Genomic DNA, 14,980 nt, shown 5'->3' on the forward strand with positions numbered 1-14,980 from the left:
CAATCTGAAATGGATTTGGGGATTTATGAAAGATTTTCTAAAATGAATGTGTTTCACACACTCAGATAAACACAATTAATTTATTGACGATTTTAAAGGTTATCCTAGCAAAGCCTTGATTTTTCTACTCTTTAGGGAGAAAAGAAAGCGTATCCTGTTAGTCATCTTTCCATGGTAATACTCACAGAGATATATTATAAGGTTGTCCTCCAGGGGGTGTTAAATCTTCAGCAAAGCTCCAGTGTTGCTGAAAGGCGTTCAAATCCAGTTAGCACAGGCAGACAACGTGGCTTCCTCCTCACGGGGGTGCAGGAGTTCTAGGGCCCACATCCTGAATTTCACATCTCAGGCTTCTACACGAGACCTCACACTTTTTAGTAAGGCTAACGCAGGCATGAAAAGCCGGTGGCCGTGAGGTGCGTGCCACGAGCCCAGCCGTATGCTCTGAATGTCAGATGGCAAATCTTGGGCTGGCTGATCCTCAGGGTTCACACTGCTAAACTTTTCAAGACACTATTGTTATGGATAGAAACCATGGTGCTTTCCAAGGGCAGAAGTGTGATTCCTGAAGGCCCAAAGGTAACCTCATATGAGCTGGAGAAGGCTATGTCCGTCAAAATGGCAAAGGATCCTTCCTTCCTACTTAATCCCCTCAAAGGGCTATTTTTGCTGTTATTCCTTAATGAAACCATCACTTGGGAGTCTGCAAACCTCTAGGTCTGGCGAACCAGCAACTTGAAATGGTAAAAGTCTACGACTGCAAAGCATACAGTATAGCAGCTAAGAGGTCCGCTGGTTCTGCAGTTGACGGACAGGGTTTCAATATCTGCAATACTTCTTACAAGCTTATAATACTTCTCTATAATAATCCTCATCCTGAATTAACTGCTTAAACTCCTGCGTCTCTGACTCGTCATTCACAGAAGACTATCTCATAGGGTAAATGGTAGGATTAACCAGGACAACCCAAAGAAAGTGCTTGCTGTATAGTAAGTGTTCCATAAACGGTATTAGTTACTTTTATTCCTTAGTCTGGGGTCGAGTCCCCATGATGTGGCTCCAGCCCTGTTTCTCGCTTCCTGTTACATAGAACCCTGCGTCCCCCACACCTCCCTACTTTTATCCCTGTGTTCTGCTTCCTTTACCTTCCTCACCTACAGCATCTGATGAGATCCCACCCAAGTCTCAAGGATGACCTTAACTGCAGCTTAAACCCAAAGAAACACAATTCCCTCCTCCAAGCACCAAATGAGCTTTCTCCTATCTCTGAACAATACCAGGGACAGGCTATCTTGATACACAGGTGTTTGCATTTGTCAAATATATGGAACTGTACACTTAACATGGGTGCATTTTTTAATATGCAAATTATACCTCTAGCAGCCAACCCAGTCAGAACATAATGAGAAGACCTCAGTCTTTGGAGTCAGGGAGACTTGGCTCAAGTTTGAGTTCTGTTACTTTCTACTTGGCAGGTCACTGGACTTCTTTCGCCCACGGCTTCCTCCTCGCAGATGGGGTGGTTGTCACTTTCTCCTCTGGGAGTCAGGGTTTGGAGTCATAGTATACAAATGCCTTGCACCATGCTCGCACACAGTTGATGCTACGTGATTATTAAGACCTTCCTTTTTGGCATGGCTATTTCTATGTTGGTCACACACCTCTGTCCACCAGAAGGTAATCTTGAGGACAGAATATGTGCTCCTTTTTTTTTTCCCATGTGTCTAGCATAGAGTGGAAGTAGTGTGTTTTGCTAAACACGCCGACTTTTAGGTAGCAAACACCTAGAGACATCCCAATTTACGCCTCTGCAGGTTGCCATGCTATGTATTGCCACTTAAGTTTGCTAAGGCTTAGTATTTTGAAGTCTGACAGGTATTTTACTCGGCTGATAACTCAGCTATGGCACCCCAGTGTACAATAGAACTTAATAACATCTCTCATTGTGATCATTCTTTAGGTTCACAAGAGTTGTCTGTTTCTCTTTAAAGCAATGGAATGACTGTACTGTTTTCGGGACCAATAAGTCACTCTGTTTTTCATGGTTCAAAGTTAGGCTTTTATTTGGTTTCAAATTAAAAAAATAAATTTCATTATTAAATACTGAGATGGATAGAACTAAGGTTCAGGGAAGTAGCTGACTCAGGAATATACCACCAGGAGTACAACGGAGGGGTGGATTACCGAAATGAAAATGATTTATGCTGTCATGTTTGTTAAAAGTTCAACAGTGGCAGGATTCAAAAGAAACTGAGATACAAAGTTTCAAATGTTTACAATGGATGAGAGAAGTAAACCACTTATTCTACTGCAATCCCAAACGGATTTCTTTTTCCATGCCAGTCAGTGTGGACACTACACCACTGTACTAATATCGTCGGGTTCGTCGGCTTTCTTTTGCCTGCTCGGCAGGGATTTCAAGTATTCAAGGTGTCTTCGCGCATCTTCCTGATTTTGCCTCACGTAATACACCACATACGAGATCACCATGGTGAACCAGCCAAACATGGTGACCAGCATGGCATAATCAGTCGTTTTTTTAGGGAGGTTACAAAGGTCAGCGTCATTGGCAGCGTTGAGGAACGGTCTCCCGGCGTGTTCATCCAGCACGGAGGTCTTGCAGATCACATTGTGGGCTGTCTCGTGATTGGACACCATGCCCCTCAGAACTTGCTGGAGCGTACAGTCGCAGTGCCAGGGGTTGTTGGCAATCCTGGCCCTGGCCTTCAGGTTATTGAAAGCGTTTTTGTGCACGCTCTGAATCCGGTTGTCAGACAAGTCCAGAGTCTGCAGAGTTTCGGCGACTCCTTTGAAGGCATGCTCATCGATAAACTCAATGCCATTTTTGGACAGGTTGAGAACTCTTAGTTGATGGAGGTCCTTAAAAATCTCATTGGGGATGGATGTGATCTGATTGGAGTCCAGATACAGTAAGACTGTTTCAGGAGGAAGATCTCTAGGTATTTCCTTGAGATTTGCATTGCTGCAGGTGACATTTAAACCCCCAGAGGAAGAACAAAGACAGCCCTTGGGACACATACTGGCGGAATGAAAACACAGTATCATAAGAACAAAACTTTGTAGGAGGAGACACATGGAGAGGGAACGAGTTAACCACAGGTCCACCAGATTCATGCTGGGATGTCAGCATAATCACAAGCCCATTCTTCATTTATTCCAACAAGCAGGTGTGGTAACGCTTCCAGCCCTGTCCACACTGTTGATTTCCTTCTTGCGTGGTTCAAAGGGCTGCAGCTAATACACGTATCCCTTCATTATTCCGGTCCATGCTTGGGTACCTAAAGGAAAGGAAAGCAGATGCAATTAGCTCTTTTGCAAAGGGAGGTACATTGCAATTAAAAATGCTCTCAGGCATCTGGCATTTTATGTGGGCAGGAGAGTTGGTTATGCAGGTAATTTCCATCAACACCACTGGGAGTTATCTGCGTAATGGGAGTCTCCTGCTCAAATCCCAGGTCCCGGGGGAGAGGACTGTCAATAAATGACATTTCCAAAGGATGTTGACTTGTTGTTCGTTGTGCAGAATTAGAGCAGACAGTCCAGATTTCTCTCATTTCTACTGGCCTTCACCACATCCTGAACCCTTTGTGAATTTTACAGCAATAAGATTTAATTACCCCTTTGCTTCTTCTTGCACTCAAGAGGCATCAAGGCAACCGAGCCCTTCCCTTGGGCAGCAGTGAGAAATCATACCGATATTTTAAAATTAATGACCATAGATAACAATATATTTCATGGCTTTTGAATGGATGCCCAATTTGGAATCTTTTCTGTAAAGAAATCTCTTACTTGAACTACGGAACGTATGAGTGCATTCCAACCTTCACAACAAAATGTTGCTAAGGACCTACAGCATGGAATCTCCAAAAGGGTTGCCTCCTTTGTGACCTCTTAAGTTACATTATACCCGGAAGGATGTCCTTAACTGAACTTCCAAAGGAATCTCTCTTTGTTTTCTAAACAATGTATCCCCTCTCTAATAGATCTTTAAATATGACACACACATCCAAGCCTTTTTTTTTTTTAGTATAGAAAGAGAATTAAGAAATACGAGCCTCTTATATGTAAGTCAAATCATTATGCTGTGCACCATAAACTTATACAGTGCTGTATGCAAATTATATGTCAATGAAACTGCAAAAAAATGATGTAATTAGTGGCCAAAGAAATGCAACTATAAAATGAGATATGAATGTTTTTCTTCTATCAATATAATTTTTGAAAATACCATCCATATGCTTATAAGAATAGTATAATATAGCATCCTCATTAACACATCTTTTGAGAATATGTTTTGGAAAGAAATTTGGCAAAATCTATTGAGAACATTAAATTTTATATACATATACATCTCTCTCTCTATATATATATCTTTTGACATTGTAATTTTCTTTCAAGTAATCTGTTCTAGGGAAATGTTCTAAAATTAAACAAAAATTTAAATCCCCTCCAAAAAAGAAATACTAGGCTCTAAGACTTCCTCAATAGCTTATTTTTCTTTCTAGTCGTATATATACACATGTATTAGTGTTGGAAAAAGGCCAAAAGTAATTGCAAAACTTTAGTGATATGAGCAAAATTATGAACTTACCCCAAAATGGAGATGAGAACATAAGTGAACATTCAAAACTACTCTCTCATGTAAAGAGGACAGGCATCCTCACAGGTTAGGCAAGTGGATCTTGGACAGATTATGTGACTTGTCCAAGGTCAAATAGCTTGCAGGGGGTAGAGAAAGGAATCAAGCCAAAGACTTTGCTCTGACTCATTAATCTCACAATTCTTTCCACAATTCTTTCTTTACCCCTCTTTCCCAATTCCATCTGCTCCATGAGGGCAAACAGAATCCAGGGATTGCTGTAACTTCCGATGCTGTTACGTTGCTGCTCTATCCCACATTGAGGACCCCATCGGATCCCAGGAAGGGGGCCCTCTGCCTTGTGGAGGCGATCCATGCCTGACTTCCAAGGATTGTCTCTCAGGATCTGAGAAACAAGGAGAGCATTCATTCCTCTTACAGCAGTGAGCAACAAATGACTCTCTGCAAACTTGTCTTTTCTAAAGATCCCAGATGGATAAATACAGAGGGAAATGACTCCAAATGTTACCAAACTCACAGAAAGGAAGATTAATGTGAGCTGAAAACATAATGAACTGGGTTGTTCATCATGGAAAAAAGTAAGATTAGCAACAGCAGAATGCAATGAATGTACTTTTGGAATCCTGAATCCCTCCAATGCCAGAGATGCTACAGATGAACCCCTAGGCGTACTAAGCCGTGTGTCAACAGCTCATTTCATCTGCAGTGAAACTTTACCTCCCTTCCATGTTTTCCTTCCTTCAAAACTTCATCACATATCACCTGGGGGCTGTAGTAATTGTCTAGATGGGAGAAAAAAAGCATGAACAGGTGTGAAGGGGGGGACACTCAGAGAAGAAAGAGTGTGGCAGTAGGACAAGGCAAATGTGGCTGTGAGGAGGACACGAGAAGGACGCAGGGGATGGGAGAAATGAGTGTGATTAGAGAAAACAAAGGGAGTCCCTGTCATCAAGCGACTTCCATCACCTGAGTAGGTGCGACCTGAGTATGTGCTGAAAGAAGGAACGCCTTCTCTGGAGGACTCTCCACATCTCTCCAGAGACTGATTCCAAGTCTACCTGGAGGGAAGTGTTCTCTAATTTAGACTCTAAGTTCTGGGAGGGCAGGGACTTGTTTCTACCTTGTGTAGAGACAATAGTAAACAATTAAGAAGGAAAAAGTACACTGGGTTTGTATTTCAACTCTAATCCTGATGAGCATTATGCTATCTAAACCTCACTCCCCTTCTCTTCATATAGAGATTATAAAAGCATCTAATAACAATGTTGACTTGAGCATTATATGAGATAGTCCATGTAAAGCATTTAGCACAATGCCTGATAGATAGTAAGTGCACAAGACTCGTTAGCTAGAGCTATTATTATTATTCCAGATACATTCCGAACTCCTAGCATTGTGCCTGGCCTGTATGAAGGGCTAAATAAATATCTATTGTATGAATGAACCGATGAAGTATTGAGCAATCTAGCTGTGGTTTTTCTTCCCTATGGCAATTATTTTTATTACCTCGAACATAAGCACTGGCTCATCAAATGTCTGTCGGTTTTACATGTCAAAACGGTGGCCTCTGGAAAAATCACAAATGCACGCTCTTATTTGGAGAATAGAACTTTTTCCCAGTACACGTCTCTAGACTTAATCTATTGTTTCTCCAGAATGATCATTCCAATGGTCATGGTCACAGACAAGAAGTGGTGCAAAGTTTCTTGAGATGAAATCCTTCATGCACCAAATGGTCCACCTGAACACCGGATGGAATGCCTATTGGGTGTACAAATACTGAATATTCCTTGCATTCAAAGAGGTTGGACTCAAACTATTTCATTTTCTCTCTATGATTCATAAAAAGGGAATAAAATCTTCTGGGTCTGGCCGGATCACTGGGTTGCCATGACAGCCTCTAGAGCCTCCACTGTCATCCAGTATAAAGTGACAAAAGTTGCAGGATGTACAGAGCTGAGCCCTTAGATGTCCAAATACATCGAATCAAGGTTATCTTCAGCAGGAAGGACAGAAGAGCTGCCTCTCTGCTCTATTGTGCTGAATTACTATTTTCCAAAGGGATTATCAGCTTGGCATTGCCTTAAAGTACTGGAAAGGTAAACAGTGATTCCTAGGAGAGGAAGCTGTGGGGAGATGTGCCTCAGAGGAAAACACCGGGCATTCCGCAGAAATCAGTGATCATCCAGCAGAGGACAGAGCTAAAGAGAAGCCTGGAAACCTAAAGCTCCCTCCTGCTCTGTTCGTCATCAGGTCTACCCGCAAACCCAAAGTAGCAAACGAGCCATACTGCTGGTGGAAAAACTGCCTCCTTGCTAACTTCAGAACGAGCGGGTGGAACACAGTGAAGGCTTGGGGTCACACTGGTGATGCAACAGTGGTGGCAGCAATTCCCGCCTGCCCTCCTGGAAAGGAAGAAGACCCACCAAGAGGAGAGCCCAAATTAAACAGCATCTTTTCTACCTCCTGACTCGCCCTTCAAATCTCTCAACTCATTATACTACCCTATCCTCATACCCTCATTCCTTTCAAATATGTCTGGGGCAACCAAGAAGCTACAGGATTTCTGGATGTGTTGTTCAGGTCTGAGCTCAGCCCCCAAAGAGGGCCATTTTACCCCTATATCCATGTCTTGCTCCCATTTCCCTGTCACACGAGTTTCAGAGCTACAGCAATTAATGCTGGGATTGGGTGTCAACCATCAAATGCTATTTCCAGAAGAAAAAAAAATTCACTTGGCATTCTGCCTGAGAAGACCGTTCTTTCAGTGGCTGATTAAAAACTCTGTCTTGTTTCCTGTTTCTTTCTTCTCATCATTAGGGGATACCCAGGGACACTTAGGGCTTCATGAACTCTTCGGAGATAGCTATATGCCTTGATTCAGAGAGAGATACCAGACACACCAATTTCTTCCATGCAACTCTGCTACCAAACAGAAGGATTTGATTAAAAGGCCAAAAATGGAAAAACAGGAAGGTATTTCAATTTAGGACATAAAATTCAAACCAATAAAAAACCATAAAAGTAAGTACTTAAAATTAAAACTTGAGTATGGCAAATATACAAAGTGAAATGACCAATGATAAAATAAAAGGCTGATTTCTCTAATATACAAGAAGGTCTTGGGCTTCCCTGGTGGCGCAGTGGTTGAGAGTCTGCCTGCCGATGCAGGGGACGTGGGTTCGTGCCCCGGTCCAGAAAGATCCCACGTGCCGCGGAGCGGCTGGGCCCGTGAGCCATGGCCACTGACCTGCGCGTCCGGAGCCTGTGCTCCGCAACGGGAGAGGCCACAACAGTGAGAGGCCCGTGTACTGCAAAAAAAAAAAAAGAAGGTCTTCCCAGAGGAATAAGAAATGGATCCAATATAAAAATGGACAGAAAAACAATATATACAAATGGACAATAAATTATATGAAAAGATTCTTGATCTCACTGACAGTAAAATGAATTCAAGTTAAAGTACCTCTCATTTTGGTTAAAATTAGGAAGACTATCTAGTGTCAATGAAAGGGTGAAGAACAAAGCACTCTCAGACACTTGATGAGGGAATAAATGGGGCACTCTTTCTGTAGGAGCAATTTAGGAATATCTATTTCAAATTTAAGAACAAGTTAGATTGACTTGTACTGATGTAAAGATCTCCAAAGATGACCTCCAAAAACAGCTTGAAAAAGGGTTAATGGAAAAGGGATTATAGTATAATTGCATTTGTGTAAAATTTTTATAAAGAGGAGGTAAATACGAAACCACAGGTATATAATTTATACATCTACATATGCATAGATCACTTTTGAAAGGATGTATAAGAAACTATTAATAGTGGTTAACTCTGAATAGTAGAACTCAGGGGCTGGTAGGGGGAGAAGAGGAATTGTCTTTTTTGTTTTATACCCTTCTGTACGGTTTTAACTTCTTATGGTATAAAGGTGTTTTGTTTGCTTTTGATTTTGTTTTACAATAAAGATTTAACTGATTTAATACAAAAGACTTAACTGATTTAATACAAAAGGACCAAAATTAAAACTGATTTAATAAAAAAGCAATCCAAATGTAATGCCTCCGAAAGCAAGTTTTGAGCCCATGAGTTAAACAATGGTGGCCCAGAGGGACAAGCAAATGAGAAGATGATAAATTTTGAAAAGCTGAATATTTTCAACAAGAAAGACTGAATATACAAAGGGACAGTGGTGAGATCCTATATAAAAAGAGAACCCTAACCCACAACCTACAGCAACCAGCCTGGAAAGTTAAACTATGACCTGTAGTTTGTACCAAAATCGCCAGGATTTGATCAATAATTCCAGCTTCCCTGATCTCTGTCCCTGCTTCCAACGTAGGACCAAACCAGGGAAAACCAAATCTGCTCCCATAACCAATCACATAGGACGCTCTGCTTCTATTTTGCCCACCTCTAGCTTGCCCACGCCAAGAGCCTCCCATCAGGGCATATTTGAAGGTTTTCTTTTTTTCCACTATAAACCTTTTACACACCCCTGCCTTCATTTGAATCTCTGCCAAATGCAGAAGATGGTGGTTGACACCCTTGCTACAGAAAGCGCTGAATAAATAGCCTTTGCTTGTTCTCGGTCAGTTTTCATTAGTTTCCAAAAGACTAACATTTGAGTACATGATATTTTCAATGCCACATTTCCAAAATTAGCTTTCCAACCTATTAGAGAGATTATATACCAATTTCTTTATTCTCTATCAACTAAGCGTGGGTTGCATATGCCATCAATCTGCTTAACTCCTAACCAAAAATTAGGGGAAGTGAGTTGGGACCTGAATCATTCAGGTGAATGAACTGCAGAGGTAGTTTTCGCCACTGCTCTTGGAGGCCGCGTTTGTATGTACAACGCCTTATTCCACATCTTTAGCACAGAGCCCTGCCTTGAACTTTAGTTCTACATTTCCATCCACAGACACCTACTGTAACAGGGAAGAACAAAATCTGGTCCCATGGTGGATCTGTTTCTTTTACTTTGACCTTTGCTTTCCACTGCTTTTGTTCTGTCTATAGCTATAGGCATACATAATGGCCTGCCTCAGGGAGCCCTGCCCCTCTGCCTGAATGTTACACCGAAGTGCCTTTGTTCAGCTCACAGGGAAACCCCCGGACCCCACCCACCTGTGGATGGCTGCAGAAAAGAAGAAATTAACACATCCCCTCCCTGAGGCTGGCCAAAACCAGGAGATATTTTGCAAGATTCCTGGCCTTTTTACTTTACTTCCTCACCTCCTCCCACACTCTGTTCTATAAAAGAAAGTAGCATCCAGACCCCGATAAGATGGTACTCTGGGACGCTACTCCGCCATCTTCTCAGATGCCCGGCTTTCCGAATACAGTCGTTATTCCTTGCCTCAACACTTCGTCTCCTGATTTATTGGCCTGTTGCGCGGCGAGCAGAGGGAGCTTGGACTCCGTAACATCTATCAGCAAAAGATTCCACCGGGGCTTCAAACTGGGCATCCCTAAAAGCAAAATCATTTTCACCCTTCCACCCCACCCAACGACCTCTCTTCTACCACAAACCATATCCCATATCCTTAACTTGAGATGTCTGGTTTTTGTTTGTTTGTGACTACAGTAATCTTTTGATTGACTACCTGGGGTTTTTTTGTTTGTTTTTTGTTCTTTTTCAGCAAAAACTCCTATGTATCTGGGCTCCTCCCTTACCTCTTCTGAGCAGTCCCTCAGAGCTACCCGAGAGGCTGTCTCTCCTGGGCTATAGTCCTCAGTAAGGTCCCCGAATAAAACTTAACTGGAAACTTTTAGGTTGTAGGTTTTTTTTTCCAGTTGACACTAACAAATAAACAGCACCTTTTGTTTGAACCCAGCATCTATCCCTCTCTGGGTACTAACAAAGATTAAAGATAAGATTATATCTTGGCTAACATCTGTATTTAGTATTCAACATGCTGCAAGTTTATAGGAAGGCTGAGTGGGAACCCATCTGTCTCAGTTTCCTTCTGCTTCTCTGTTATTATTTCTCCGTAAGTGCCTGAGGCATTTACAACCATGAGAGCTTTGCAAACTCTTAACATGTAATCTACATAAATGTAGGGTCCCAAAGATGCTCCAGGGTCCAGAGGCAACTTGAAAGCTGCTTTTAGATAGCACTAACTTATGCTGTATTCAGTTGTACTTCTGAGAGGGGTGAATGATTGTCACCATTTTTAAAAAAACTTATCCTACTTAACCCTAGCCAATGACTTGGTGGCAAAAGTATAGGATTCAGGTCCAAACCCAAGGTCCAGAAACTGGATTCAAAGTCCAGCTTCCTTGAATTCTAGGAATTTACGGACTCACTTACACACCCATGCCTTAGTTGCCTTAGGACTATGACCAATAATATCCACCTCACTGGTCTCATAATTATAAGGATAAAATAAAATAAATATATGTGAAATGTGCTTCAGAAACTGTCAATGACTGTTCAAAGATTATGCTCTGAGTTTCAGTATTCAGTTGTTTTTCTCAAATATCAATCATCATTTTTTCCAGAGCTTCACATTTATTTTTCTTAAGCATAATCAACTATGAAATAGTTCTCACATCACTTATACAGTTGTCAATGAAGAAATGTTGCTGCCCTATCAGTAAACAAAGGATGCTGCAGACATCACATTACAGCCGCCAGGTGAGCCCTGAGGGAACTCAGGATAGAAACTGGACGCCTCCCATCAGGCCACCAGCTGCTGCAGCCACCCTCTACCCGCCCCCACACACACACTGTGCACCCTGACAAGGATGTGGACACACAGGATACTGGTCCCAGAAAGCTGAGGTGCATATCAAAGGAATGATTTGAACAAGCCCAGAGTCTTGCATCTTCCCATACACAGAAAAGCACTAAATTCCTAACTTGAGATGTCTGGTCTTCTTTAATGAACAGTAATCTTTTGGTGTTCCAACTACCTGGTGTTTGTTGCAAAAACTCCTATATATCCTGGCTGCCCCCTGATCGCTTCACAGCAGTCACTCAGAACGATCTGAAAGGCTGTTTCCCAGGTTTAAGACCTTGGTGTTGTCCGCAAATAAAACATAAATCTCAACTTTTAGGTTGTGCTTTTTTTTTTTTTCAGTAGATACAGTATGCCAAAATATATTTAACCTGAATCTAATCAAGAGGAAACGACCTGACCAATCCAGAACTTGAGACATTTTACAGGGTGACTGATCAGGATTCTTCAAAGAGTCACTGAAGGGAAAAAACAAAACAAACAACAAACAAAACCAAAATCAAATAAGAACAGTTCTAGATTAAAGAAAAAAGAGACGTGACAACTAAAAATGTTACCCAGTTAGTTGCCTGAACCCACACTGGGGTCCTAGCCTGGGCTGAGACCCTTTGTCTCGGCCAGGGAGGTTCTTTCTCTGATCAGATTTGCACAGCCAATAACAAAACCAATGCTGAGGCTGGAACAACACAAGCTTTATTCAATGGCCAAGAATGGAGAAGCAGGAACTTAGTTCGCAAGTCAACTTCTCCTGTATATTTATTTGGCGACAGCAAATATATAGGAGATTCACAGTAAAGGGAGGGGTTTGGAAAGAGTGGGAAGAATATTTGTGAGTTATCTGAGAACAGGAGTGTGGTTAGGACCTGAGGCAACACTCCTTTTCAGTCCTTATATGGGCTTTTCTGGCTGTTGTCATGGCAACTGTCAACTGTCATGGTGCCGGTGGGAGTGTCATTTAGCTACTATAAAAAGCGTATAATGAGGATCAAAACCCACTGGAAGTCAAATTCTCTGCCATCTTGGGTCCAGTAGGTTCCATCCAGTTCTTGTTTTTTCCTCTTTGCAGCTTCCTCCTTAAACTTAAGTAAGAGTAATTGGTTTCCATTCGAGGGAGGGGCGGGGATATGATTCTGGGGCAACAGCCTTGGTAACAAAGGTGTTGTGAGAGATTGACCCTTGGATTTAAAAAAAAATGCTAGAAAAGAGCATTTTCGGAACGATTGGGAGAAATTTTGCATAAAAACAATGTTAGCTATTATTGTATCAAATTTAAATTTATTTGGTTTTATCATGATATAAGTAGAAAGAAGAGAGTCCTTGTTCTTTGAAGGTACAAGATTTGGGGGTCAAGAGTCACGACGACTGCAACTTTCACATTGTCCAGCAAAAACAAAACTATATTTATATGTAGAAAGAAAAAGACAAAAGTGGCAAAAGATTAACAATTGGTAAATGGAAAGTGATAGGATGAACGTGTTCATTGTACCAATTTTTCAACTTATCTGAAAGTTTTGAAGTTTTTCAAATGAAAATTTGGAGGGGAGATTCTATGTTTTAAAAATAAACAACAGGGGCTTCCCTGGTGGCACAGTGGTTGAGAGTCCGCCTGCCGATGCGGGGGACACGGGTTCGAGCCCCAGTCCGGGAAGATCCCACATGCCGCAGAGCGGCTGGGCCCGTGAGCCATGGCCGCTGAGCCTGTGCATCCGGAGCCTGTGCTCCGCAACGGGAGAGGCCACAACAGTGAGAGGCCCGCATGCTGCAAAAATAAATAAATAAACAACAACAAAAAAGAACTTCAAGAGGAGAAGAAACCCCTTCCTGGTAAATCAGGAGAATCTTAGGAATGCTAATCAGAGTTTGACTTATGTCTTCAGAGATACACAAAATGCAAACCCAAGGTGAAAGGAGCAGCGATTCTTTAAAACTGCATTTCATGAATATCAAGACTAGAAAAAGGAGAGCACACTGACATAAGACTCATGTGTCAGGAGGACCTAGTTTTAATTGGGCAGCATGAAGATCATGGCTTGGCTCCTTACTAATTATGTAACCTCTCTATCCCACTGTTTTCTCAAATGAACATGGGGGTAATAATAGTTCGTACCACAAAGGGATTTCATGAGGATTAATTTAGATAACATGTATTACTCAGCCATAAAAAGGAACAAAATAGTGCCATTTGCAGAGACGTGGATGGACCTAGAGTCTGTCATACAGAGTGAAGTAAGTCAGAAAGAGAAAAACAAATACCATATGGTATCGCTTCTATGTGAAACCTAGAAAAATGGTAAAGATTAGCTTATTTGCAAAGCAGAAATACAGACACAGTTGTAGAGAACAAACTTACAGATACCAAGGGGGGAAGGGTGGGTGGGATGAATTGGGAGATTGGGATTGACATATATACACTATTGATACCATGTATAAAAGAGATAACTAATGAGAACCTACTGCATAGCACAGGGAACTCTATTCAGTGCTCTGTGGTGACCTAAATGGGAAGGAAATCCAAAAAGGAGGGGATATATGTATATGTATAACTGATTCACTTTGCTGTACAGCAGGAACTAGAACAACATTGTAAAGCAGCTATACTCCAGTAAAAATTAAAAACAAAAAAAACTTAAAGCTTCGGTTGCATGAAAAACTCTCAGCAAGAGTTACTGCTACCACCACTTCTGCTACTACTACTGTTATTGTTATCATTATCATCCTTTTATATCTTGTCGTCTCTCTGCTAGGGCAATGTGGAGGCTACAAGTGTTACCATCCCCTTAATGCAATGAAGGGAATAATTCTGATGGTGGCTAACATTTCTACTACATGCAAGGCACTGAACCAAATGCTTTACTTTAAAAATAAAGAGAAGGGGTTCCCTGGTGGCACAGTGGTTGAGAGTCCGCCTGCCGATGCAGGGGACGCGGGGTCATGCCCCGGTCCGGGAAGATCCCACATGCCACGGAGCGGCTGGGCCCGTGATCCATGGCCGCTGAGCCTGCGCGTCCGGAGCCTGTGCTCCGAACAGGAGAGGCCACAACAGTGAGAGGCCTGCGTACCGCAAAAGAAAATAAAAATAAAAAGGAATTTTGCCCCAGGGTGGATCATACCTGGAGTCTCCCCATATGTACTTTGAATAATTTAGATGATGAGATTTGGGACTTTAAAGCTGATGCTATTTAGATGAGATTTTGGATTCTGAATTGATGCTGTAATGGGTTGAGACTTTGGGGAATGTTGGAGTAGAATAAATATATTTTACATGGGGATGAATATAAATCTTTAGGGGCCATAAGGTAGGTTGTAGTTGGCTAAAAGATGCCCCCCAAATATCTAGGTCCTAATTCCTAGAACCCATGAATGTTACTTTTAGGAAAAAGAGACTTTGCAGATGGGACTGAATTAGGGATCTTGAGATGGAGAGATTATCCTGAATAATCTTTGTGACCCTCTAAGTAGGAGGCAGAGGGACTGTTGACACAGAAGAGGAGAAGGCATGATGTCTACTGAGTTAGAGCTTGGAGTGATGTGGCTACAAGTCAAGGAATGCTGGCCACCACCAGAAGCTGGACGCATCAGGGAATGGATTCTTCCCTAGAGCCTTTGGAGGAGATA

At 42.0% G+C, this 14,980-nt stretch overlaps 1 protein-coding gene across 1 annotated transcript; it reads right to left on the minus strand.

The window, feature by feature from the left end:
• Positions 1 to 2,040: 2,040 nt before the first annotated feature.
• Positions 2,041 to 3,313, minus strand: LRRC3B (leucine rich repeat containing 3B). The gene has a single exon (XM_027086486.1). It carries the CDS (start codon positions 3,133 to 3,135, stop codon positions 2,356 to 2,358), a length of 780 nt encoding a protein of 259 aa, XP_026942287.1. The 5' UTR covers positions 3,136 to 3,313; the 3' UTR covers positions 2,041 to 2,355.
• Between the last annotated feature and the right edge of the window lie 11,667 nt (positions 3,314 to 14,980).

Source organism: Aethalodelphis obliquidens, unplaced genomic scaffold (genome assembly GCF_003676395.1).
Source record: "Aethalodelphis obliquidens isolate GAN/ISIS:26980383/991018 unplaced genomic scaffold, ASM367639v1 scaffold56, whole genome shotgun sequence".
Taxonomy (NCBI): domain Eukaryota; kingdom Metazoa; phylum Chordata; class Mammalia; order Artiodactyla; family Delphinidae; genus Aethalodelphis; species Aethalodelphis obliquidens.

Coding starts and splice junctions, on each gene's coding strand:
- LRRC3B (XM_027086486.1), bottom strand. CDS start 3,135: ATGAATCTGGTGGACCTGTGGTTAACTCGTTCCCTCTCCATGTGTCTC.